Source organism: Scylla paramamosain, chromosome 8 (genome assembly GCF_035594125.1).
Source record: "Scylla paramamosain isolate STU-SP2022 chromosome 8, ASM3559412v1, whole genome shotgun sequence".
Taxonomy (NCBI): domain Eukaryota; kingdom Metazoa; phylum Arthropoda; class Malacostraca; order Decapoda; family Portunidae; genus Scylla; species Scylla paramamosain.
Window position 1 is genome coordinate 25192040 of NC_087158.1, and position 27500 is coordinate 25219539.

Consider the following 27500-nt stretch of genomic DNA (forward strand, 5'->3'; position numbering starts at 1 on the left):
TCTTCTATTGGGCTGAAATGTGAAATAAATTGACGTGTGTGTGTGTCTGTGTGTGTGTGTGTGTGTGTGTGTGTGTGTGTGTGTGTGTGTGTGTGTGTGTGTGTGTGTGTAAAGTATTTTTCTTTTTTCTGTACTGATTCATAAAATGATTAAATGTTGGTTCCTCGGAATCCATCAAATAATTATAATTCTTCATTTGATCTTTTTCCCCTCTCTCTCTCTCTCTCTCTCTCTCTCTCTCTCTCTCTCTCTCTCTCTCTCTCTCTCTCTCTCTCTCTCTCTCTCTCTCTCTCTCTCTCTCTCTCTCTCTCTCTCTCTCTCTCTCTCTCTCTCTCTCTCTCTCTCTCTCTTAGCGTGCTCAAGCGTGTTAAATTAATGAACATCGTTATGTTACTTTATCTTAGAGAATATTTATTGTGTGTGTGTGTGTGTGTGTGTGTGTGTGTGTGTGTGTGTGTGTGTGTGTGTGTGTGTGTGTGTGTGTGTGTGTGTGTGTGTAGAGCAAATGCAATAATGCAATTACATGAAAATGGGTATAAGTAGAAAAATTAACACTCGTGGAAACACTACTGACACACACACACACACACACACACACACACACACACACACACACAGACACACACACAACACACACACACACACACACACACACAGACACACACACACACACACACACACACACACACACACACACACACACACACACACACACACACACACGCACGCACACACGCGCGCGCGCGCTAGCTTACAAACAGTGGCGGCAATCTCGGGCAGGAGACACGCAGTGAAAGTGAACGTCCACCATTATCACTGGTCACCAGGCAGAAGTCACTCCGTTGGGTAGAGAGAAGAAAAAAAAAAAATAGCCACAAATAATCCTAACAGAACCAGGTGGCTCTTTGATTTGCATTCAGTGACACACTACTACAAATTCTTCAGCTATTAATAACACAAAAGGCGTAACTTGTAGCTTACATTAACATCCACTCGCAATAAAAACCAGTATCCATAATAAAAATCCTTTCTAAGACCCCTCACCTTGACACAGAAGGAGAGCGAGCCTACCAGCGTACGTGCAGCATAAATAGTCGGACTTATCAGGATCGACACCAATTCTGCCTCGCCTTGTGCTGGCCCCGGACACTGACCCTGTCGCAGGAACATAAATACCCCGACCAGTGATCTTTTATTTCCAGGCCACGATGGGATCCTCAGAGGTACTGGTCATCCTTTTTTTCACATCTTTACCTCCAATGTGTGTGATTAGCCGTGAAAACACAATGAGATGTCCCTGCGAGTCTTTGTCATATGCCTAACTGGTTAATGCTGGTTTATTTTTTTGTCTGGGTTTGGCTTTGCATGCTAGTCACTGCTCCTCCTCACTCGTCTTGAATACATCCCTCGAAGCATGACGAAGCAAACATCTGCCAAGCTCCACCATTCATTTTAAACTTGTAGGCATGTACGTGTATGCATGTGAATGTAGGTTTCTCTCTCTCTCTCTCTCTCTCTCTCCTTCTCTCTCTCTCTCTCTCTCTCTCTCTCTCTCTCTCTCTCTCTCTCTCTCTCTCTCCCACCGCCCTCACAACCTGTCTAATCCTCTCTCTCTCACCTGCAACCTCTCACTTGCCCTCCTCCCTCCAGCACCTTTCAACTTCAACTACCTCGTGGAAAAAAACTCGGCCTAGCCCGCCCACCACCACACAGCCTCGATTCCCTCCACAATAAGGTCGTGACTTTAAGTTTTACGCCGCTATTACTTTTATCGTTTTCCCTTTTTTTTATTTCACTTTTTTTCATCAATGTTATTTCCACGTGTTTATCTTGAATGAGGATTTGCTTTTAGGTTTAACTTTCCCGTGTGTGTGTGTGTGTGTGTGTGTGTGTGTGTGTGTGTGTGTGTGTGTGTGTGTGTGTGTGTGTGTGTGTGTGTGTGTGTTACAATGTTGTCTCTTTCATATCATTTCTCTCCCCTTTGTGTCACTATATTTTATTTCTCTCTCTCCATTACATTTGCCTCTGTCTTTCCCCTCTCTCTTCGTTCCCCTTCCCTAACAATTATGAAGCCTTTCTCCCACTATCTGTTTTGACTCACACTGGCTGTTACGTCCTTCCCATCCTGCCTTTCCTGCCTCCCTTCCTTTTCCCATCTCCTTGTCCACAATCCTTTCCTACTCCTTCCAACCTAACTCTCCTTTCGCTCCTGCCCCATTTCATTCTCCTTGTCTATCTCCCTGCTCTCATAACCACTCTCATTAGGCTTCCCAACGTCTGCTCTTCTCTCCTCCCCACCTGGTCCGTACCACGTACTGTTCCTCCCTCCTGTTTACCGATGCTGTTTCTAGTCACTCAGTGTTTGTCTCCAACTGTGAGTGTTTCTTTATACAATGTTTGCCTCCAACTCCAGCTGTTTCTACTCCTCAGTTCTCTCTGTCTGTCTCTCTCTCTGTCTGTCTCCCTCTCTCTCTCTCTCTCCTCTCTCTCTCTCTCTCTCTCTCTCTCTCTCTCTCTCTCTCTCTCTCTCTCTCTCTCTCTTCAAGTGCCCTTCTGCTTTTACATTCCATTTCTCTTTTCCTTCACCCATACTTCCTTTCCTTACATTTCTGCATCCTAGCTTCCCCCTCTAAGGAAAATGTTGTTTTTGGTCAAGATTGAAATTGAAATTGGCTGAATTCCTGAAACAATGCAGAACGTGTATACAATTTTGGAAGTGTGGTGGTGGCAGTAGTAGTAGTAGTAGTAGTAGTAGTAGTAGTAGTAGTACTAGTAGTAACAATGAAAGAAAGTAACAGTAATGATAATGACTGTAATAAGTATAAAATAAAATCCTAATAATATCACCTCTATTTACGGGTCCAGAATCAAACACATGTCACACAAAGACACAAATGACGAGCTTCCTTCACGACAAAGCGTTTCCTGCCATCACACGCAACTCCACCTCCTCACCTCGGCCTTCAAAGCGACTCTCTTTCCTCTGAACGGCAATTAGAATTGACAGTAGCATCGACGGACGCTCCGCTTAACTGTTCTGTACTCATCCGCCTATCTTCTCCTTGTCACTCGAGTGTCTGTATTCTTAAACAGCGTCTTGTCTCTAGTTCCTTTCAACACCTCAAGCGGAAGTTTATTTGGATTTTTTTTTTTCCAGTAAGGTTTTTCGTGAATTTAGTGATAAGTGAAAGTTATTGGGGTTTTTCCTAATACGTCTTTATGATTTTGGTGATAGTTTAGCAAAGATTCGGCCTCATCAGTGGAAAATAATATCGTGGGAACTTAACTAGTAACCTCAGTGATTAGTTCTAGTGAGGAAATATAGCGTTTAAAAATGGCTACGTGAATGACAAAATCACAGTAATTAGAAACGAAAGAAGAAAATAATAAAGAAAACAAGCTAAAAGAGAATTACTACAGTCAGCAGATAAACACGGACACACTAAGAGATGACACAAAGATAAGATAACAACAGCAAAAATTGATGTAATCAGCAAAATATGTGGTTGTCTGGATCCACGCCAACATACGAGTAACACCGGACGGAAGGAATTCTGGGTAAATATGGAGTGGGAAGAGAGATGAAAAAGAATAATATTGCTCGTTTATCACGTGCAGCAAAGAATCCTTCCAGACATGCAAAAAGAGGGGAAGTGGAGAAGAGAGAGCGCGGATAACGGTGGAGGAAGAGGAAGAGCGACAGTATCTGAGGAATCTTACGTATATCCCAGTGATTTTCTTTCTCTTGCTGCTGCTGTTGATGATGATGATGATGATGATGATGATGATGATGATGATGATGATGATGACACGTAACGCTATCATCAACCACCATTATCTTTACTATTACTGTTGCTACTACTACTACAACTACTACTACTTTTCCTAGAATTACTATGGCAACAATGACAACGCAAAAGATCAAAAGAAAACGAACAAGAACAAAAAAGAACAGAACGCTTAAGAAGAACAGGCGTGGTCAAGAACAAGAATACCAAGAATAAGAAAACTATACCAAAAAGAAACTGGGAGGAAGAGGAAGAGGAGGATAAGGAGGAGCGGGCATGAAAAAGAAATGGCGGAAAAACAACGGATTTGATAAAAATAGAAAAACGGGGACTAGGGGACGAGGGGGAAGAGGAGGAGGAGGAGGAGGAGGAGGAGGAGGAGGAGTAATAAAAAGGCAAAAAAAAAAAAAAAAGGAGATAAACAAAAACAGGACGGTGGTGAATGTAACCTTGAGAGAGACTTTCACACGACAGAAATAAGAGAACGTAATGTTGGGGGTCAGCTAAGCACGGCCCGCCCTCCTAGTAAATTACACACTCTCTCTCTCTCTCTCTCTCTGTCTCTCTCTCTCTCTCTCTCGTCTCTACTCTCTCTCTCTCCTCTCTCTCTCTCTCTCTCTCTCCTCTCTCTCTCTCTGCTAGCCACCCTATTGAAAGCTTCTCCACTCATGCACTTCATTATCTATTTTCCTGCCAATATTGTCATCGTTTTCTCTATTGTTAGGTAAAGGAGACTTCCTTTTGCATATGATATAGTATGGGAAAATATATCTGAGCCATATGAACTTCTACCCCTCCTCCTTCTCATTCTCTTCTTATCTCTCCTCCTCTTCCTCCTCCTCTTCCTCTCCCTGCTATTAACTACCTCCCTCCGGTTCAAATATATTGCCTCGTGACAAGCTCAGATTTTATGCTTTTTATAAGAGACAAGAGTTCTTTATGATGAAAAATTACTGCTAGAGGCTGAGGAAGATTTAATTTTGTACTGCACCGGTTAGAGGAGGAAGGTGAGGAGAAGGGTTAGGAAAAGAAGAGACTTAAGTTCATAGGAAGAGGATTAAAGTATAAAGAAGAGGAAAGATCATAAAAAATAAGTGAGAGAGAGAGAGAGAGGAGAGATGAGGAGAGAGAGAGAGAGAGAGAGAGAGAGAGAGAGAGAGAGAGAGAGAGAGAGAGAGAGAGAGAGTTTGGATGGAAGGGATGAAAACTTCTTAAGGCGAAATGGATGAAGAGAAAAACAGAAAACAAAGGAGAGAAAAGTAGTAAGAAAAAAAAATGTGAAATTCGCCTGAAATTAGATGGAGAAATAAAAATAAACAGAGAGAGAGAGAGAGAGAGAGAGAGAGAGAGAGAGAGAGAGAGAGAGAGAGTGAGAGAGACAGAGACATAGAGAACCAAAATGCCTCAACAAGTTAGAGGAAAGTTAGGGATGAAATTGCTCCATTCAGTGTGAGTGGGTGAAATTGTAAAATAAAAGAAAAATAAATAAAAAATGGAAATAAAAAAAAAAAAGGAGAAGACAAGGCAGGGAAATGGAGCGTGAAGACAGACTGACATCCGCTCGGTCTATTCTTGACAAGACACGCCTTCAGGGTCACCGCCGCGACAGGAGGAGGAGGAGGAGGAGGAGGAGGGAAAAACAGGTGAAGCTGAAGGAGGTGGGGAGGGGAGGTGAAGAGAACAAGTACTTGGGAGCGAACAAACAAGTGAACAAACAAGGGTAGCACCTTCCTGCTTGTCTTAGTGTGTGCCAGCAAATATTCCAAACTTTTCAGGTACTTGCACATATACTTAAGTGCCTCCTACTATTCCCGTTTTCTTTATTTACCTACTAGTTTCTTGTGTATCTACTTGAGCATGGCTCTCTCTCTCTCTCTCTCTCTCTCTCTCTCTCTCTTTCTCTCTCTCTCTCTCTCTCTCTCTCTCTCTCTCTCTCTCTCTCTCTTGACATCTGTGTCCTTCAACCTATCAATCTTGTTATCGCTTTCTCCCACTTCTCCTATTTATTGTTTTTTTTTTATTTCTCTTTTCCTCTCCAATAGCTCTTTGTTTTTATCTTATTTCTCCTGCTGCTCGTCACACACACACACACACACACACACACACACACACACATATATCTGCGCTCCCCGCCACATCATTCATTCTTATCATTAACTTCTTTGTTTATCTTTTACTTTCAGGGACAAAGTATCGAGATCATATTTCCTCTTTTTCCACGATAATGCATCCATAACTCATACTCTCTCTCTCTCTCTCTCTCTCTCTCTCTCTCTCTCTCTCTCTCTCTCTCTCTCTCTCTCTCTCTCTCTCTCTCATTCGGTAGCGAAAGTATTCTTACAATTTCTTACACGCGTTTTTTCCTCAATCGTCCGTGAGGCTGAGCGAGACGAGGAGGCTGAGGCTGAAGGGAGGAGCGGGAGAAAGGAGGGTAAGGGGAGGAGAGAGGAGGAGGAGAGGAAATGAAGAACCTGTTTATGGGACCTTCATCTTCTCAACTGATGGTTCGACAGGTGGGCCGGTGGACTAATTCGTGCCTCAGGGGACTGCCAGGTAACATGCGCACTAAACACAACTTGTCCTATTGAAGGCGCTAATCACCCGTCATGACCAAGGCTACTTACACTCAGATCACTTGGGTTCTTACGTGCTAGTGAAAGTGAAGCGCCCGATGATGTATATTATTGAGTAACTTGTCTAATGGCTGAGTTACGGCAGGCTGTGAGAGTATGAGGAGAATAAATGCAGTGTGTTGGTATGCTCAGGGTCCGTTCTTGCTGTATAGGTAAGATAAGCAAGTCATTGGTAGCTCACTCAGTCACGAGGCGTTCGTCCCCCCTCCTGTCCCCCCCCTCTCCCCCCAGGTGAGACTCGACCAGTTTTATCGAGGTTATGTTCGGGTCACTTTTTCTCGTTCGCATAAAAGTCCATGCAGTGAAGTTCATTTTTTATGTCACTGGCAGCCACTTCATGCACTAACTGGAGGAGTTACGTCACGATCTGTGCATGGACTACATAGTGTCCTTGTTTGTTACGTAATGATTATTCAGGTTAGTGTCTTGTGGTTTATAAGGTTCACTGCGGACTGTGTGGAGGTATGGAGGTGCGACAGGTGTGTGGAGGGAGTTGTGCAGACAAGGGTTAGGGGGAGGGAAGTTGGGTTTTGACACGTCTATGAATCTGGTGACAAATGTTGAGAGGACTTGAGAGTCACATGTGCGTGAAACCACAAGGCCACAGACAGATAGACCGAGGAGAAAGGTGGCAGATGTGTGTTGCGGACTGGCGGGGAAAATATCTGGACATCCCGAACAAATCACTTTGACAACAGGGTAGATAAGAGAGAGAGAGAGTAGAGAGAGAGAGAGAGAGATTGTCTATTATACCCAAGCCAGTCGTATATACGCAGAGAACACTACTACATCTTTTATGCAAGCCAAGACTCACCCGGCTGTTACGTCACAAGTACAGGGATCGCTGTGGGGAATCATGGGGCAAAATATTCATGAAAGTAAATGATTCGACAAATAAAGAAGGTGAGGTAAAGAGCAAGTGACGAAAATGTCGGGCGTGTGTGCTCTTTAGCGATCATAAAAAAAAATAAATAAAAAAAAATAATAATAATAATAAAAATAAGTAAAAAATTAAGTGATAAGAGAAGTGAACATAAAATAATGCAGAATAAAGAATAAAAACATACAGGATACTGATGGTAATAATAAAGATACGATAATAATATATATTTTCTCACATTCTTCTATTTTTTCTCGATTTCTTTTTCTTTTTTTTTTTTCTTTTCCATTCGTTATCTTTCCAAACATTCATTCTTCTGTTTACTTCCCAGTGAGCCAAACACCCACGTTCCTCATCGCCTCCCTTCTGCGTAACAAACTTTCCCGAAGCCTAAGTCTCTATTTCCTCCATGCCTCTCCCTTCCCTTAACTGAATCTCCGCTTTTATTGCTTCCCCTCTACCTTCCAGTAACAGAGATCGTTCGGCTGCGAATCTCAAGGTCTAGTTTCACGTCTAGCTGCTGAGAGGGGCGGTCGGGCTTACACACCAAACACGAGCAGGATTGTAGGAAACCTGGTACATTTATTCTCATGCACAGAAAGAGACATGCGAGATTGAGCCAGATTACAAAGGTGTGAAATTAGAGTGGGGTCATCGTGAGTGTGCAGTAAATGAAAGGAAGGTGTTGTGGATGTAGCTCAGTGAAAGGGAAGTCTTCGTGAAGGGATAGACGGAAAATGGACACTAAACATTGTAACAGGATAAGAGAAAAGCTAATATTAGTAGGAAAAACGATCTGGAATACAGTGAATGAAGGGGGAGAAGAAGGAATACAGCCAAGAGAATTTAATTGGTGATAATTATAACTCTTACTACTCCACAATATATACCCAGCCTGTCGTTTTCTTTTACTCTGAAAGTTAAAAGGGGGAGTGTACAGTGAATGAGTGTAGAAGGTAGTAAACACAACCCAGAAATTTAGATGAGCTGCTAATCAACTCTTACTGCTTCACAATTTATATCCATCATATCACTTTGCCTCGGGAAGCTAAAGAGAAGGAGCAACCGCGGAAACTTGGAAGATCTCATAGGCTCTTTGATCTGGCCTAAGCTGTATTGACTCACACGTACAGCAAAGGCCGAGATGCTAAGGTGAGCCGCGGCGAGGCCTGGATGAAGCCACCGTGTAATCCGCTTACCGTATGTCTCCCCAGCCTTACCTTTAACCTTACCCTTCCTCCTCAAACAAGGCCAATAACCTCTTCAGGCCTACTCCTTCTGCTCCCGACCTCACTACCTTCCTGCTTCCCTCCCTCCCCTACGGTAGGTAACACTTCTTGCCTCCCTCCAGTCAAACTAAAAATGTACATCTCTTCTCTCCCTTTCCTCCCTACCCAAGGCGATATCTTCTTACCTGCCCCACTCTTCCCCCTCCTCCCCTCTGTATCTCTTCCCTCCCGTCAAGCGCAGATGAGTGAAACACGTGTACCGCGTCCTCCCACTAATAGTCATGACGCAGGTACATCGCTCAACAAAAGAGAGGAACAAAATACAAAGTCTGGTTCGTGTCTGTACCTGGCCGGCTGAGCAACCCACTCATTGAACCTAATAGTGGGGATTAGAGCGGTGGGCGTGGCTGTGTGCGGTGCGTGTAATAAAGGACTCAATTAGATACACACTTATTATGCGTTTGTCGGCGCATGGCTGAGATGAAAAGAATGAACGGCTGAGAGGAGTCTGTCGTGGTGGTTCGTTTATTTCAATTTTTTCTTTTCCTTTTTTTTTCTTTTTTTGCACATGTGGCGGGGTGTTTACGTTGATTACCGAGTGAATGTGTGTGTGTGTGTGTGTGTGTGTGTGTGTGTGTGTGTGTGTGTGTGTGTGTGTGTGTGTGTGTGTGTGTGTGTGTGTGTGTGCAGCTTCGTCTTTTCAGTGTCTCTCTTTTTGCCTCCATATAATTTTTTTCACCTCCCTTTCTCTCTATTAAATGTTTCTTCCTTTACTCTCTCCATCTTCTCTCCTCCTCTTCTTACACATTCCTTCGCCATTCCTGCCCTCCCTCCAGCACACAGGGCACCAGTAAGTAAATAACGTAGATAAGCTCGGCAAAATATGCAAACCGTGACGTACTCAAGCAATAATTTAATTTGGGACGACGTGAATCAGGCGGTACTTTGCATTTGTTATTAGTGAAGGAAATTGTGAGAAACGCACCCGAGTATCTGCGGTGTTGCTATTGTCGTTGTTGTAGCGGTGAAGGAGAGGGTGGTGATGATGGTGGTAGTAGTAGTAGTAGTAGTAGTGAAAGTAGTAGTGGAAGTGGCCGTAACGTAAAATAAATGGGCGTGGGACTCAGGGTGGAGGTGGTAAGAACGAAGGCAAAGTTCGTGGATGTGGAAGTGGAGGTGGGAGAGGTAGTGTAGGTGGTGAGGGTAATCTGGAAGACTGCCAGGCTTGGTGGATGCACACCCCCTCCCTCCCTGCACGGGTCACCGCCCTCGGGTCACCTCACGCCCAAGCCGTGGGTCGCATTATTCAAAGTGACCCGCAGCAGGCATCAGGTCACAGGTCAGCTCCATTGATAAGGGGTCACTTTTGGATTGTCTGCAGGTCACGATTATCATGGAAATCTATCGCGGGAAACATGCAGCTAATTATTTCCTTTCATTTATTATTTCGTAACATGAGTCGCGCAAACTAACTCACAAAAGAGCGACTTCTTATTTTCATGATTATCGTAGGGAGATTTCCGAGGACTCATTTCGTGATGACTTAAGAGACATGCAAGGTTCTTTTTCACAGAGGACTCGTGCAACACAACAAACTTGATAATCTAGAAGAAATGCAAGATCCCTATTCATCTAAAATTCATGCAACAAAAAGAAACATGTTAATCTATAAGACATGCAAGATTATTCTTTTTCGCCGAGGACTATTGCAACACAAAAAAATGATAATCAAAGAGAAATGCAAGACCCCTATTCATCTAAAACTCATGCTGCAAAAATGTAACAAGATAAAATAGATAAACACCAACTAATAAGCTCATTAAAACAATAATTTATACACTAGAAAGACCATAAAAAAATAAACTCACACTATTAAATCACAAACAAATATTGAATTTTTACAACTCCCATACAAATTACACTAAAAAAAACAAAAAAAAAACAGACGGTCTATACTTCACCTTACAAACTTACACAGCACACAAATCCATCCCTTTACTACAAACGACTCCCACTTCAGCCTAGCCTTGCCTTGCTTACCTCCCTCACCCGCTCCCCCTCGCCTCTCAGTTACATCATCGCGCTTTCGTTTGTGATCTTTTGTTCCCTTGCATATTTCCGACGAAGGCATCTAGTCTGCCAGGCATTAATGAAGTCGTTGCTCCATACACTCGTGTTACGTAACGGGAGGAGGTGTATAGGGAGAGAGAGAGAGAGAGAGAGAGAGAGAGAGAGAGAGAGAGAGAGAGAGAGAGAGAGAGAGAGAGAGAGAGAGAGAGAGAGAGAGATGAGAGGATGAGAGGAGGAGAAAGAGGAAGACAACGACAACGAAGACGACGACGAAGAGAAAACCGAAATTCAACAAAAGAAAGACCGAAGGAAAGAATAAAAGAAAGATAAAATGATAAAAAAAAAAACGAAAAGACAAACAGAGACAGAAAGAAAGAACGAAGGAGAAAAGATCAAGGAAGACTGGAGAAAACTAAAATAGCAAAGAAGAAAGGTAAAGAGTGAAGGGGAGAAAATAATTTGAGCATGTGTGCATGACTGGTGGAGTTTGGGAAGCAAGCAAGAGTGAACAATAAGAATAGATAAACGAGGTAAGTGTCGTGCTGGTGGTGTAGCGCGGACGCAACATTATCACTGTTGTTGCCTAACGCGAGAATAGAAAGCACAAGAAAACTATTGGATTCTGAAGGTATTAATGTAACCTAGATTTCAAGATATGTCGGTGGTGGGGTCACATGCGCCACTGAGAGATATACGAGGCTGTTTTCTTTAATGTTTTGGGAAATTAAGTTCATCTGTTAGTTTCATGGCAGTACCTGTTTTCATTTTTTTCTATTATGCCTTTTTCTTATTTTGTTTTTTGTTGTATGTTTGGTGTTGCTCTCTCTCTCTCTCTCTCTCTCTCTCTCTCTCTCTCTCTCTCTCTCTCTCTCTCTCTCTCTCTCTCTCTCTCTCTGCCTTGACCTCGTAGTGACTTCAAAAACTGAGGCTACTTCAAAATAATTATTGTCTTTTTGCAGTAAATTTGAACAAAGCCTTTTCCACAACATATAAATATTTTTATATCATCCGTATAGAACATTTTCCGAGGAATTTAATATATACGAACGACAGAGGGGGGAAAAAATTAAAATGTGTACAAAGTATACTTTTCTTCTGACACTTCCTTTTACTTTCATTTGTTTTAATATATATATTTTCTCTCCTTATGAAACATGTCCTCATTTCTCTATTTCTTTCTTTCTTTTTTTTCTTGTATCGTGTCATGTTTCAGTAACTAGATTTTATTACTATCCAGTTCTCTGTTCTAATATGTCTTATTTTACTTTATTTTATTTATTTATTATTATTATTATTTCCTTTATTTACTTATTTATTTTTATTTATTTTTTTTTTTTTACCACGTGTTTTCGTTCCTCCGTACTTCGAGTCTCATTCCCGTGAGCTTCATAACAGGTGTCCGATGTCACCCGTTTGTTCCTCTCACACCTGCACCTCTCTCCATTACCTTCATTATTCCGAGAAAAAGAGAGAAAGCGAGGGGGAAAAAGCGAGGGAGGGAGGGATAGGAAAGAAGGAGTGAGTGGAAGAGAGAGAGAGAGAGAGAGAGAGAGAGAGAGAGAGAGAGAGAGAGAGAGAGAGAGAGAGAGAGAGAGAGAGAGAGAGAGAGAGAGAGAGAGAGAGAGAGAGAGAGAGAGAGAGAGAGAGAGAGAGAGAGAGAAACATGCACAGCGACAGACAGACAGAGAAAGACAGAAAGACAGACACAGACAGAAGACGAAGAAACAGAGAGGGTACAGACGTGGGGGAAACGAAGAGATGAATCAAACAAGAGTGAGTGGCAAGGAGAGTAAGCAAACGGAGCAGAGAGGGAACAAACACGAGGCGCTACAGTGAGGAAGAAAGCCAAGGGAGGCACGAGAGATCAGAGAGGAGGCAGAGAGGAACCAGAGAGGAACACACACGGACGCCACTGTTCAGAAACAAAGCAAAATAGCGAAGACACAGGAATCAAAGCCAGGCGAGAACACTCCGCCGGCAGACAAAAGACATTCGTGAGGGAACGCCTTGGGAAAAATGTTGGCTGAGATGAAAAAATAGATAGGTAAAATAAAGGGATTGTGTACATGCGTGATTGCAGAGAGAGAGAGAGAGAGAGAGAGAGAGAGAGAGAGAGAGAGAGAGAGAGAGAGAGAGAGAGAGAGAGAGAGAGAGAGAGAGAGAGAGAGAGAGAGCAGCCGTCCCCTCAGAAGGTTGAGTGAATATACTGCAAGGTAAGGGAAAAGAAAAGGATATGTCTGAGAAAAGTCTCCTCTCTACTAACAGCGAAGCAAGAAAGCTGTGTACCCATATATATATATAGAGAGAGAGAGAGAGAAAAAAAAATAGATACACTTTTTTCAGAGGTCAGATTATAAATTGAGACAAAAAAAAGAGGAAAAAAGCAGACTACAAAACTTCATTAGAAGCTACAAAGCGACGAGGACATTTTTTCCACATAAACACTTGATATTGCACTTCTCTCTCTCTCTCTCTCTCTCTCTCTCTCTCTCTCTCTCTCTCTCTCTCTCTCTCTCTCTCTCTCTCTCTCTCTCTCTCTCTCTCTCTCTCTCTCTCTCTCTCTCGTATGTAGTCGACTTTATGAAATCAGCTCCCAGTATTTCGGGCACTAACACTGGATGATGTAAAAGACCATTAACATTCCCTCTAGACACTGAAAAAAAGAAAAATCTAGAAAGGTCCACATAAAACAGGTTTATTACCAGACACCTTGGGCAAGAGTTTACCTTATTATCTATGCCAGGTTTAGATGTACTACCTGAGGGGAGACACATTAGATAGTTCAAGGTAAGTAGTTTAAGATAGACGCGGTTAGGCAATGATTTATGGTCGTTCCACCTTTAAAACTTGCTGTTTCCACCGTCTGTTTTCGCTGGTTCAAGAAGGTAAGGAAGATGAGGGGGAAGAGATGGGACGAGGAAAGATAAGAATGATGAATAAGACATAACTGAAAAGGAGAACAGTTACCGACAAGGGAGCAGGATGAGATAAGACGAAGAAGAGAAATGAAAATAATGAACAAGAACACATAACTGAGAAGAATTAGTAGCAAGGGAGTAACATAAGATAAAATAAGAGAAGGAAAAAAATAAGAATAAAGAAAAATACATATGTACGTGAGGCGAAGAATTACTTGCACGGGAGAAAGGTAAGAAAATGAGGTAAATGAAAAAGTAAGAAAAAAATGAACAATAAGATATGAAAATGAGATCAATGAAGACATAAATGAGAGAGAGAGAAAAAAAAAAAGCAAGAGTGATGAAGAGTAAGACGCAACCAAGGAGGAGACACAACGCAGCAAGAAAGTAAGACACTAGGTCACTCTTTCACCCTAACAACCTTCCTTTTTCCACCCCGTCACCTCGAACAGAACATTAACATACCGCACCACCTCCCTCACTTAATCCCTCCCGCCTCGCCGCCCTCACTCCATCCCTCCCTCCTCCCCATCCTCGCTCCGTGTCTCTCGCCTGCCACCCTCACTCCGTCCCTCCTTCCTCGCCACCTTCAATAAGTCTCTTGTCTAGCGACCCAAGAACCCAAACGTCCCTAGCCCGCCTGCTTTACTACAATCGTCCAGTCCTGCCACACTTGACTGACCACCCCGAAACCTTCACCTCTTTCACAGCCATCCAATGCCAGACGTCCTCTCGGGCCCTGGGGAGTTCAAACACGTCGTAACCTCCCCATCCCTACCTGACATCCCTATACCTCACCTGACCTTCACCTCCAACCGCTACTTTACATACCTTCATGCCCACTGCCTGCTCTCTTATCATTTACATATACTCCTCGCTCCTCTGTCAGATGAAAACCTGTTCTTTAAATTCCACAAAACCTGACAGGAGAGCAATTTTGGCTGATAACGTTCTTGTATCATCCGCCACATCTAACGCCTACCTGTCACCTATGAAAATAAAAACCCTCGTTTTTTTCTTCTTCTAATCTTGCTGTAATTAAGTGAGGTAAACAAGGTATAAAGTGGAAGTAAGTTTTACTGTGTCTGTCTGACTTGTAAACGGACACCTATCAACAAAGGGAAGAAAAAAAAACATCCACACCTGTTTAATTACAACCCTGCTTTAGTTTTTGTAAGGATTAAAACTTATGTAACCGTTTCCATTGTTTCTACACGTTTCCCACGCTGCTTTGGTTTAGTATGTAGGCCATCATCATCAGCCTAGGTTCAGTTCTAAGACAAAGGCCTCCCACATACTTAGGGTGAGTGTCAAGCCAAATACCACGATGCGCTAACCTGAGACTGTCTTGACCTAGAGGGAGCATTCAGTAAAGGAGGCAGTGAGGGTGAGACGGGACTTGGCAAATACCTTTCATAACTTAGCTACGGAGAGATGCATATATTACTAACCCAGAGGAGGAGGAAACGTACGGTATGAAAGGAGACAAAGAGTGCAAAGGACGGGTCGGGTCATGTATCCTCCATAAGCTGATCTCGAGGAGCTACATATTACCATCTCAGAGGAAGAAGGGCACCACACCTCACCGACACTCCACGAGACCCTTCACTTTCACCTGATCCCACGTGTAATCCAGTAGGAAACATCCGCTATCCTGTACACCCTTGATAAGACGAAGAACCACCACCACCACCACCACCACAGCCACCGCCACCGCCACTACCATCACCTCAAAGACGCTCACGGTGGGAAGTTCGTAAAGATACTTATTATATGACTCCGGTTACTGTGCTTTCCGCTTCATGGAGCGCGGCGGCGGTGCTAGAGTGGAGGCCTTTGTGTTCCTCCTCATATATTCCCCCATCTGCTCTCTCGCCTTTTTGTTGTTGTGGCTGCAGGGTTGTTGTGGTTCCTGTTATTCCTGTGGTTCTATAGCTTCTGCCGCCGGGAAGGTTAATGACAGGTGTGAAAGGCAAGGGTGGAAATGGAGCGAAGGAGAGCACACACGTTCAAAGGGAAAGGGTCTAAAGTCAAACTTCATTATGGAGAAGGAAAGTGGGAGGAAAAGGAGGTGGAAAGTAAAGTTACAGTGTGTGTGTGTGTGTGTGTGTGTGTGTGTGTGTGTGTGTGTGTGTGGTGAGGGTGGGGGTGGCCAAGACAGATACGGAGTGAAAGGCGGCCACAGCACTTCTCAGACAGTGGTGCGAGGAGCGAGTGATGGCGGAGGGGGAGTGAGGGCGGAGGGAGTGGAGGCGGAGGGGGCAGAGCACACCTTGCCACTCCTGAAGGAACAGCGAGACACACAAAAACTCTCCTCGTCACACCGTCAGACGCTCTTAAGTCTTGGTGAGAAGGAAAGAGGGAGGAGGAAGAGGAAGAAGAGGAGGTGGTGGCGCTGTTAGATAAATAAAAACCTGACAGTGTAAGAAAGAAAGGAATACGAAAGTAAAAACTCCACAAAGGAATTCATGTTTTAAGGAATGAGGTACGTCATCGTGTTTCTTTCGTTTCTTTTACTTCAGTATTTATTAAAATACGGCGAAATGTAATCACGTAAACATAAGCAGGCGTATGTCCTTCCACTAACAGTTATGAGAAAAAGCTTTCTCCTCTGATTTCTCGTTGTTGTGTTCTGCGTCATGATATAATAAATCTAAAAACTCAACAGACATCCAGAAATTCTTAACTTAGTCCGATGTTCAATATTCTTTTTTTTTTTTTTTTCGTTTTCACTCCCTTAAATAAAAGAAGAAAAAAATATACTTGAATGCCATCCATATGCAAATCATAAAGTTCATACTTTTACATAAACTTTGATTACTTCAACAAAAAAATCATCCATATATGAACAATTTTTATGAGGATATTAAAATTCATGACTAGTATTTTCTTTCCATTTCCACAGAGGAGATGATGGTGGAGGAGGAGGAGGAGGAGGCAGTGATGGAAAAGGAGGAGAAGGAGAAGGAGAGTAAGGAGGAAGAAGAAGAAGAAAAAAAGAAGAGGAAAAAAATGTGTCTGCATTCTCACACGCAAGGAAATTAGGCCACTGAGGGGGACAGACAAGCGTGGGGGAACGAGAAAGGGAAAGAAGAGAGAGAGAGAGAGCGGGAGAGAAAGAGAGAGAGAGAGAGAGAGAGGGAAAGGGAAAGTGAGTCAGCTGCCAGAGGGGGAGACTGAGGAAGACAACAGATGTGCATATCAGGTAACAAGGTAGCCAGGTGAGGTGGGAAAGAGGTCAGGTGTTATCCAATAAACCAGACTGAGCAAGTGGTAACAGAGGAGACAGTGGACAGGGGAGTGGAGGTAATGGTGGAGGACATGCATCAGAGGAGGAGTAAATATAGGGCATGGTAAAGTGGTTAAGTGGATGAAATGAGGAGGTAAGGTGCTAGTGGTTATGCTAGTGTGCTGTGCGTGCTTGTGTGTGTGTGTGTGTGTGTGTGTGTGTGTGTGTGTGTGTGTGTGTGTGTGTGTGTGTGTGTGTGTGTGTGTGTGTGTGTGTGTGTGTGTGTGTGTGTGTGTGTGTGTGACAAAGTATTAAACACACTAGTATAGAAATGTTTCATCATTGTGGACACTTGTTATTTGTTATGTCTGAATCAATCTCCTCTCTCTCTCTCTCTCTCTCTCTCTCTCTCTCTCTCTCTCTCTCTCTCTCTCTCTCTCTCTCTCTCTCTCATCCTCTCTCTCATCCTCTCTCACACCCTCACCTCCCTCACCCTCTCTTCCCACCCATCTTTTAAGATAGTAAATTCGACGAAATCATATTTGGTTCAAGGATGGAAAATTCAGAAAATATAAAATACATTCTGATACAAAAGGCGGGTACTCAGAACGGCTGGCGCGGCGGAAGGAAGGAGGTCAGGCAGGGATAGAGAAAACATTTTTTTTTGCACCGCTTAATGCCTCGGCGGCGCGCGACTGACTCATGGAGACACTGGGGACACGAAAGGTAAGGTTTAACATATCGTAACTGGGTACGAGAAAGTTGCAACACCCTGCCGACCACAAACGCACACACACACACACACACACACACACACACACACACACACACAGAGAGAGAGAGAGAGAGAGAGAGAGAGAGAGAGAGAGAGAGAGAGAGAGAGAGAGAGAGAGAGAGAGAGAGAGAGAGAGAGAGGTTATCGAGTCGTTAGGAAGGGAATGGTTACGGTTCATGGGGCAAGACAAATAGTAGTAGTAGTAGCAGCAGTAGTAGTAGTAATGATGAAGACGAACTCTGAATCTAACGCCAAGAAAGGAAAGAAATAAGGAAGAAAAATAGGAAGGAAAAGAAAAAAAAATGTTGGGGACTTCGTTGTATCATCAAATATGTAAACAAAAAAAAAGTTGAAGAAAGTAAAAGGAATCTCTCTCTCTCTCTCTCTCTCTCTCTCTCTCTCTCTCTCTCTCTCTCTCTCTCTCTCTCTCTCTCTCTCTCTCTCTCTCCCCACCCTGCGTGAATACAATCTTTCCCTCGCAGGAGTCAAAACAAGAATATTCCAAACGTTTGTCGAGGAGAACCGCGAGGCCTCAGTAGATGAAATGTAGGGTCTCTTCCTTTGTGTCGTGGTCGAGGCGGCCTCCACCCACCGTGAATATTATGATTAAGCGAGGCAAGAGTGGCGGCGCGTGGGTATGGAGGGGGAGAAAGAGACGGCAAGGAGCGGAAGGGAAGGGTGGAGGCGAGGACATGGGGTAAGTAAGAGTGAAAGTAGTTGTTGCCTCTCCCTCACTCCCTCCTTCACTCCCTCTCTCCCGCCACGACCGTAACCCGAGCACCGATCACGAAGGAGGAGGAGGAGGAGGAGGAGGAGGAGGAGGAGAAGAAGAGGAAGAGGAAGAAGAAAGTTAATATGAAAAAAACTAAAGGATGTTGTGTCTGCATATTTGTTTTACCTCCAAACCAACATGACACTTTAAGTCTTTTGATATTAAAACTCTCTCTCTCTCTCTCTCTCTCTCTCTCTCTCTCTCTCTCTCTCTCTCTCTCTCTCTCTCTCTCTCTCCCGTAGTCAACCGTACACAAATTCTCATCCACAGAAAGAATAAACAACAAAAGATGTTCGTTCATCCGGAAGACGGACGCTGTTGTCACACCCATCCACGCATAAACAACTTGAGCTGGACTTTCTGGCCGTGGGTCTGAATATTTCGAGAAACAAGCGGAAGTTACCAGGAGTGTTATTGAACCAGAGTGACGTAAGACTAGAGCAGAGGGAGGATGGGTGAGGGGCGTAACTGGGATGTACACGAGGGAGTGGTGTAGAATTTTTAATCAACACAAGTTTGGACGCATGTTGCTGCTGCCGGGAACATGGGACTTCGCGCGGGAGAGATTGAACAGACTAGTGGAGGTGATGGGAAAGGTTTAAATTGTACTACGTAATAACTGGCGGACTGAATGTCTTGTGCGGGAGAGACTCAAACGACGAGTAGAGATGATGAGAAAAATTTCAATCGTATTTATATCTAGTGAACTGAACACCTCACGCAGGAAAGATTCATGAGACTGCTAGAGGTAATTTGAAAAGTTTATACTGTACTATGTATTATCTGGGGAACTCAGGACCACATTCCTACGCAAGATTCATAAGAGAGGAGATAGGAAAGGATTAAACCGCATCAATACAATAGGGAGACGGATGTTGACTGAAAATAGTACACAGAGCAGCACACACAGGTAGGGTGCAGCGTGTTGTCAGTAAGGCTGCGTGGTATTTTGTATGAGATATCTCCTGAGGCTTATTTCATTCCCAGAAAGATGCGTGAGCAGCGGCGCGTGGGGAATTTTTATAACGTGTATCTCTGAAGCTAAAAAACAAAACAAAAAAAAATGTTATATGTGATTATTATCATCCTTAGTGTGGTTGTTTATTGCTGTTGTTATGAATATTGTTATTTTTATTATTATTATTATTATTATTATTATTATTATTATTATTATTATTATTATTGTTATTATCATTGTATATATATATATATATATATATATATATATATATATATATATATATATATATATATATATATATATATATATATATATATATATATATATATATATATATATATATATATATATATATATATATATATATATACATTATCATTATGGTAAGGAATAATAACAACAAAAGGTATCATAAAAATCACATACCAAAAAATAACAATAAAATGCGGAGAAATAATTATGTTGAGAGGAGGAGGAGGAGGAGGAGGAATACAAAAGGAACACAAAGGAGAAAACAGACTACAACAACCCTACTGAGGCTGTCTGCGTGACTATGCTACCACTACAGATTGTATGAGTTGAAGGCAAAGGGCAACAAGGTTCAAGGAAGGAAAACAAAAAAGCACAAAGAGAGAAATAGTCATATAATGTGATAGGAAAGCTTGAAAGAGAAACATGCTGTTCTATGTAGTTCTAAAAAAAGAAAAAAAAAAGTTGAGAATTTATGCAGGAGCGAAGTACGTAATTTGAGGGGTTAATGCGAGGTGCTTGTCTAATCTGTGTTTAAAAGTTTCTATTGTGTTACTGTCTACTACATGTGCTGGGAGAGAGTTCTAAACATTTACAACGAGAGGAGGAGGAGGAGGAGGAAGAGGATTAGGAGGAGGAGGAGGAGGAGGAGGAGGAGGAGGAGGAGGAGGAGGAGCAGGAGGAGCAGGAGGAGGAGGAGGAGGAGGAGGAGGAAAAGAAGAAGGATTCTGACAAAAAAATAGAAATAGAGGGAAAACAAACATGGAGGAGAAAAAGGATAAAGTAGAAAAGAGAACAAAAAAAGAGAACGGAAAACAAGAAAGAAAAAACAAGAAAAAATCAAGTTCAACAAGAACGAGAAGCAAAAAAAAAGAAAAAAAAATTATATATATATATATATATATATATATATATATATATATATATATATATATATATATATATATATATATATATATATATATATATATATATATATATATATATATATATATATATATATATATATAGACGAAGAAGATACGTACAGCCAACAGAACCACACAGGCAAAAAAAAAAAGAGAGAGAGAGAGAGAGAAAAGAAGAACAAGAACGTGGTTAACAACAACAAAAAAAAAAAAAAAAAACAGATCGAACATCACACCAGTACACTCTTTCATACACACTCCTCCTGAACACGGAACTTTGTATGAGAGAGTCGGCCAGTGAATAAGTTAAGTCCTCTCGTATTTGAACCCCACCCCGCCTATTAACGCCAATGCTCGAAAGGCTTCAGGCGAGCACGTAAAAAAAATACGATCATGCCGCCTTTTTCATATCTCGAAAGAAGGCAGGTAATATAATTGAATTCCGGCCGAAATCCAGAAGCTCTTATAATTACAATGTGAGTATAATAGACGTGCTTCCTGAGTTTCATAACCTGATGGAATTAAAATGAAAGAAAACGCTGAAGAGAGAGAAACCGAGAGCGAAAGCAAGAGCGAGAGCGAAAGCAAGAGCCAGAGAGAGAGAGAGAGAGAGAGAGAGAGAGAGAGAGAGAGAGAGAGAGAGAGAGAGAGAGAGAGAGCATCAGACCTATCTCTTAGGAACAAAGGTGAGAGGATAAGGAAGGGGAGATAAGAGAAATTACAGTGAACGATGCCCCAAGCGAAACCGACGGAGTGGCAAACGGAGATAGGAACGTGGATTACGAGAACAGGTAAGAGAGAGAGAGAGAGAGAGAGAGAGAGAGAGAGAGAGAGAGAGAGAGAGAGAGAGAGAGAGAGAGAGAGAGAGAGAGAGAGAGAGAGAGAGAGAGAGAGGTAGACAAACACACAGACCAGACGAACAAAACAGAAGTAAGATGAATATAAAATCGAACTGAAGCAGAGAAGTAAACAGGTCGAGATGGAAACAAAGGAAAACAGAAGAGCCGGGCAAGCAGGGACTCAGAGACAGGCAGGGAGAGAAAGGCAAGGCAAGGAGCACAATCTAGCCTAGCCACGTGTAACCAGTGCTTGTATATATGCCACTGGACTCACTAAGCTCAGTATTATCCTGGCTCAAAGAAAACGACGCCAGCACCAAGTTACCAGCAGGAGATTGCACTGAGGACGCAACAAAGAGGCTCGTAACATTTTCCAGCTACCACCACCACCACCACCACCACCACACAGCACACAGAACACACGCAGGAGGATGAGAGCCACAGCACAGTACCTGCATCCTCATGATGGAGGAGAGGAGGGCAGAAAAGGACTGAAGTCGACCTGGATGCCTTTCTCTCTTATATACTTGCGGTCTCGTCGTCCTCGCCCGGTCCATGGCACCGCCGGGGTAGTGTCAAGTTCAACCGTGCCGCCACTCACCCCGAAGACCCTGATCGCCCCCCTCCACCACTCACCCCTCCCAAGACAAGACAAGCCGCTTTCCTATCCCAGCAAACCTTAAAGTTATTTCGAAATCCTTGTAGTTTAAAAGGTAAGGGATAACTTGTGGGTATTAGTGATTATATTAATGACCGGATATTGACGTGAGGTATGGAAAATGAGCTTCTGGAGAGTTGGCAACCGCGTGTGACTTGAGAGCGGGAGGGGCGGGGCTTGGGGAGGGGACAGTAGTGAAAGGGCTCCAGGGCGCTCCAGACACCTCCGCCCATTGACCCAACCTCTGAGGCTTTTCCCACTCTTACTTGTGGCCTCCGCCTAGGGTGATTGAGAGGGAGGTGATGGAAGGGAGGCGTGAAGTGAGGTGCAGGGGAGGACTTAAAGTATTAGGAAGGAACGGTGTGTGTGTGTGTGTGTGTGTGTGTGTGTGTGTGTGTGTGTGTGTGTGTTTGGAACTGTGGACAAGTTGTATTAGCGTCTCATGCTGACACGCACGAACACGCACGCGCGCAAATGCGCGCACACACACACACACACACACACACACACACACACACATACATATGCACACAAACAAACAAACACACATATTTCAGCAGACATATATGAAAGTTAAGAAATTTATGACAAAAAAATACTCTCTCTCTCTCTCTCTCTCTCTCTCTCTCTCTCTCTCTCTCTCTCTCTCTCTCTCTCTCTCTCTCTCTCTCTCTCTCTCTCATATAGACACACGCACAAAATATGTAGGTCGTTGTTCTCTCTGCATTCTTACCGGATGATAATAATTCCCCATAAGAGTGAACAGCTAATCGAGTTTATGAAGAAACCTTGAAAATAAAAAAAAAAGAAAATACTTACGTAGGCCACACGCTAGCACACGGGAGGCTGTCTTGTCCGAAGAGGAGGAGGAGGAGGAGGAGGAGGAGGAGGAGGAGGAGGAGGAGGAGGAGGGGAGGAGGAGGGGGAAGAAGACAAGGGAATGAGAGGTCATTCAGCAAGCACCTGCTCCTCCTCTGTCCGTCTGTCTGTCTGTGTGTCTGATAACTGTATTTGGACGTGCTTGACAGAGACTGCCACGTGTAAGGCTGATGGCTTCTTGTACGTAGCTTCTCTTATTTTTCTTTTATTTTTTTTCTGTTTTTTTTTTATATTTTTTATGGCTTAATGGTTGTTTTATTCTTTTTATTATTTGATTTTCGCGTGTTTCTTTTGTGTCATTGTACTTGGAATGTGTATGTGTGTGTCAGAGAGAGAGAGAGAGAGAGAGAGAGAGAGAGAGAGAGAGAGAGAGAGAGAGAGAGAGAGGGGGAACGGGGTATGTCCTTTCTTTCTCTTTATCAGCCAGTGTGTCAGCTTTGTTCTGTGAAAGTACGTATATATTTTTTCCTAGTTACAATCTTGAGACGATCAGCTTTGTCTTGTCTGTCTGTCTGTCTACCTGTCTCTCTCTCTCTCTCTCTCTCTCTCTCTCTCTCTCTCTCTCTCTCTCTCTCTCTCTCTCTCTCTCTCTCTCTCTCTCTCTCTCTCTCTCTCTCGCGTTATTTGTGCAGTGTGTGTTTTCCATTACAAGGCCTGGACAACAAATGTGGCTCACTCATCGCATCAGAATTCACGGCCTTTCAGGGGGCGCCGCGCCAGTACACGAGTCCTATTGATGCAGGGCAAACAAACAACGCAGTGTCTTTTTTTTCTTTCCCTCTGATAAATTTGTTTCCTCCTCCTGCAGTCTCTGTAGTGATACGTTTTTTTTGGTCTTAATACTCCTCTTCCAAAGTTCTTTCCTCTCCCTTTCCTTGTTTATTCCACCGAGTTTTGTCACCTACATTGATTCCTTCTTACTTTTTAATCCTCTTCCTTTTATTTCAATATGCACCTTCCTATTTATTTTTTGTATATACATTTTTTTTACTACCCACAATACCAAGAGTTATCCTCTTTCTTGCTTTCCCCTCCCTGTCTATTAATATTTTTCTTTACGTACCCCAAGTCTTTCTCAAGCATTTCCTGATCTTGTTTGTCTCTGTTTATCCATCAGTGCTTTCGTTTTATTAAGTTTCCCCTTGTCCCTCCTACGCATTTCCTGATCTTATCTATCCCTCTTTATCTATCAGTGCTTTCCTGTTTTAAGTTTCCTTTATATTAATTTTCTCAGTCCTGTTTATTTATCCGCGCTTCTCTGAGAGAGAGTAAAAGTTTTCTGAATCGCCCACCATCCGAATTAAGAATTAAAAAGGCTTAATAAGGCTTAATCTCCGGGAATTAAAGGATTACACGTCTTTTGTCCCCGTTGCGTTTTTGCTGCTTGACGTGAGGCTGCAAGGGATTAGGAGAGGGAACAGGATTAGGAGGACCTGCCCGGGACGACGCTGAGGAAAAGGGGAAGAGGACGATGGAGGTAAAGTACGAGTAGAAATAGGAGTAGGAGGAGAAGTAAATTTTAATAATGTTTGTGGGGTTACTCTCGTACTCAAAATTCAATGTCCCAGGAATTTTTCATGTGAACTGACACTCGATATTGCAATAAGGTTAGAAAATTTTGTTGTTGATGATGATTATGATGATGGTGATGGTGATGGTGATGATAATGGTAATGATAATAATAATAATAATAATATTATTATTAATAATAATAATAATAATAATAATAATAATAATAATAATAATAATAATAATAATAATAATAATAATAATAATAATAATAATAATAATAATAATAATAAAAAAAGAGGAAGAAGAAGAAGAACGACGATGACAGCAACAACAAACAAACAAACAACATCGAGCGAAAGGCAGCGTAGCAAGGAAGAATGGCACAAGCCTCGTTTCTGCGTTGGTGACAAACATGAAGCCGCAATTCTTTCTTATAGCAGGTCATCATTATGCTTCAAAAATAGCCATCAGTCTGGAGCCACACATTTTCTTTACGAGAAATTGTTGCCTCCTTCGTTTTGAAAAATTATATATTTGGCAAGTAAAACAAAACAAAATGTAAAAGGAGAGAAAAATTATACTATACACACCCTGCTGCTAGTTTGTTTCTATCTTGGTATTGTTGATGAAGTCTTTTTTTAATTATACATTTGTTCTTTTTGAAATGTTTATATGTTCAAGTGTAATTTTTACTACTCCTGGTGTTACACAAAGTATGCATTCATATAATCATGCCCCACGCTTTTCCAAGACGAACATTTAGTTTGTTTGTTAGTTTAGAATGTTTCACGACCATCCCCTATTCCACGTTCACATTTACTCGTGTAAGTCTCACTGTTTATATTTTATGCTTTGTTTTAGAAAATCAGCACCTCTGAATCGAGAGTAAGAATGAAAACAAACATACAAACGGACAGACACACCCTCTTTCTAGTTCTCACAGTATTTTCACACACAAAAATAGCAAACTTTGGCAGATGGCCTCAAAACACATTTGTAAACAGCAAAACTCGCACCTTAGTTGTGTCTCAATTGAAGCAGCCTGCCAAGATGGGTCACGTGAGATAAGGTAGCAGCAGCAGCAGCAGCAGTAGTAGTAATAGCAGTAGTAGTAGTAGTAGTAGTAGTAGTAGTAGTAGTAGTAGTAGTAGTAGTAGTAGTAGTAGTGGAAGTAGTAGTAGTAGTAGCAGTAGCAGTAGCAGTAGTAATATTAATAGTAGTGGTAGTAGTAGTAGTAGTAGTAGTAGTAGTAGTAGTAGTAGTAGTAGTAGTAGTAGTAGTAGTAGTAGTAGTAGTAGTAGTAGTAGCAGTTGTAGTATTGTAAGCAGTCGTAGTAGAGGCGGTGGTGATAGTAGCAGTATCAGCAGCATCACGTATCCCTAGCAGCAGTAAGTGTCAAACAGAAGCCCTCTCGTGTTTCTTTCCACAAAGACTACGCGAGGATGACAAGACACACGTAACAGTCCTCCTCTTCTTTCCCATAAAATAGCGAGTAGAGCAAAGCCTTGAAAAGAGACACCGTGCCTATATGGCGTGCCCTACTTCAGCGGATCAATAAACCTAGAAAGGTGTGCGTTAACCTTGGAACGGAGATTTAATATATATACACGTGAACCCTGAGAAGAAGAACGTGTGGTTTTTCGTTTCATAAACTTATCGTGAATTAGATTTGATGGCCTATCACGTTTAAAATTTTACATCGAAAGAAATTATAATGACAGAACGAGGAGAAGGAGAGGAGGAAGGACGACACGAAGGAAAAGAAGAAAAAATACGATAAATATGAAAAAAAACAAGAATTATAAGGGAGAAAATGAGATAAGGGATGAAACTTTATGAAAACGAGCCTGGAAAAAAAAAAAGAAAAACAGTGAAGTTAACCTAGGACGATAAGGAGGGAAAACGGAAAGAGCAAAATAAGAGAGAGAGAGAGAGAGAGAGAGAGAGAGAGAGAGAGAGAGAGAGAGAGAGAGAGAGAGAGAGAGAGAGAGAGAGAGAGAGAAACAACGATAACGAGACTGGCGAAGAAAATGAGATGAGAGACAATAATGTATAAAAACGAGCCTGGAAAATGAGGAAACAGTGACATTAACCTATAATCCACGACCACTGAGTTGAGAAAATGATCGGGGCAAAAAAAAGATGAAGGCAGTAATGACAAACTCCTCCCCGCTGTTCAGTAATACGTGTCGAGAGAGAGAGAGAGAGAGAGAGAGAGAGAGAGAGAGAGAGAGAGAGAGAGTGATTTAGGATGAAGAGTGGAGGTGAAGGGCAGAGGAGAATGTACATGAGACGCTCAGTGATGGGGATTCCTGCTGTATTGTGATACACGTGCGTAGACACACACACACACACACACACACACACACACACACACACACAGTCAGACAACCAGACGGACCAACCGACAGACCGACAAACAGGTTAACAGCCACACTTCCTCCATCCACCAATCCACCAATCCACCCACCTAGGAAACCAGACACACAAACAGACAAACACATAGACAGACTCACTGGCTTTCATACACTCACTCACTGCATGATGACTGTGATTGACAAACAGACAAACAAACAAACCAACCAACAGGCAGTCAGCCAGCAAGACAGACACAGATAGACAGTTAGGTAGATGGATAAATAGATAGATAAATTGATAAGTGAGTAGATATGTAGATAGATGATTAGGTAGATAGATAGACACGTAGATAGGTAGACACGTGGACAGGCAGCCAGAGAGACACGCTTATTTAATGACTGATACGGGATGACTGACTAAATGTCTAGACTGATACGGAGAGAGAGAGAGAGAGAGAGAGAGAGAGAGAGAGAGAGAGAGAGAGAGAGAGAGAGAGAGAGAGAGAGAGAGAGAGAGAGAGAGAGAGAGAGAGAGAGTAAAACATATCACCATCTACCGTCAGAATACACATTAGACAAAAGGGGGAGTAATTACTATTGCCGTACAAGTTGGTACAAGCTGCGTGTGTTAGATTAAAACCAAGCATAGTCGGCTTATTTTAAATGTGGCGCGTTACATCTGTATGGCCACTAATGAATAATAAGTAGCAGCACGTGTATTTTTTTTCATGTGGTTGTTAAAAAGAATACAATTAAATCAAGGAAGGTAGGAAAAAGCCTTGTCATGAGTGTTAATTTTTCTCTCTATATGCTAATAAGACATTACGCTTTCATTAACAAAGT

General features: G+C 42.5%; 1 protein-coding gene across 1 annotated transcript in view; it reads right to left on the reverse strand.

Annotated features, from left to right (window-relative positions):
• LOC135103026 (uncharacterized) overlaps window positions 1–21798 on the reverse strand; it is a 36693-nt gene extending 14895 nt beyond the window's left edge. The window contains 1 exon segment of the mRNA XM_064008888.1: window positions 21704–21798. Coding sequence (XP_063864958.1) covers window positions 21704–21709 — 6 coding nt within the window. The 5' untranslated portion in view covers window positions 21710–21798.
• Between the last annotated feature and the right edge of the window lie 5702 nt (window positions 21799–27500).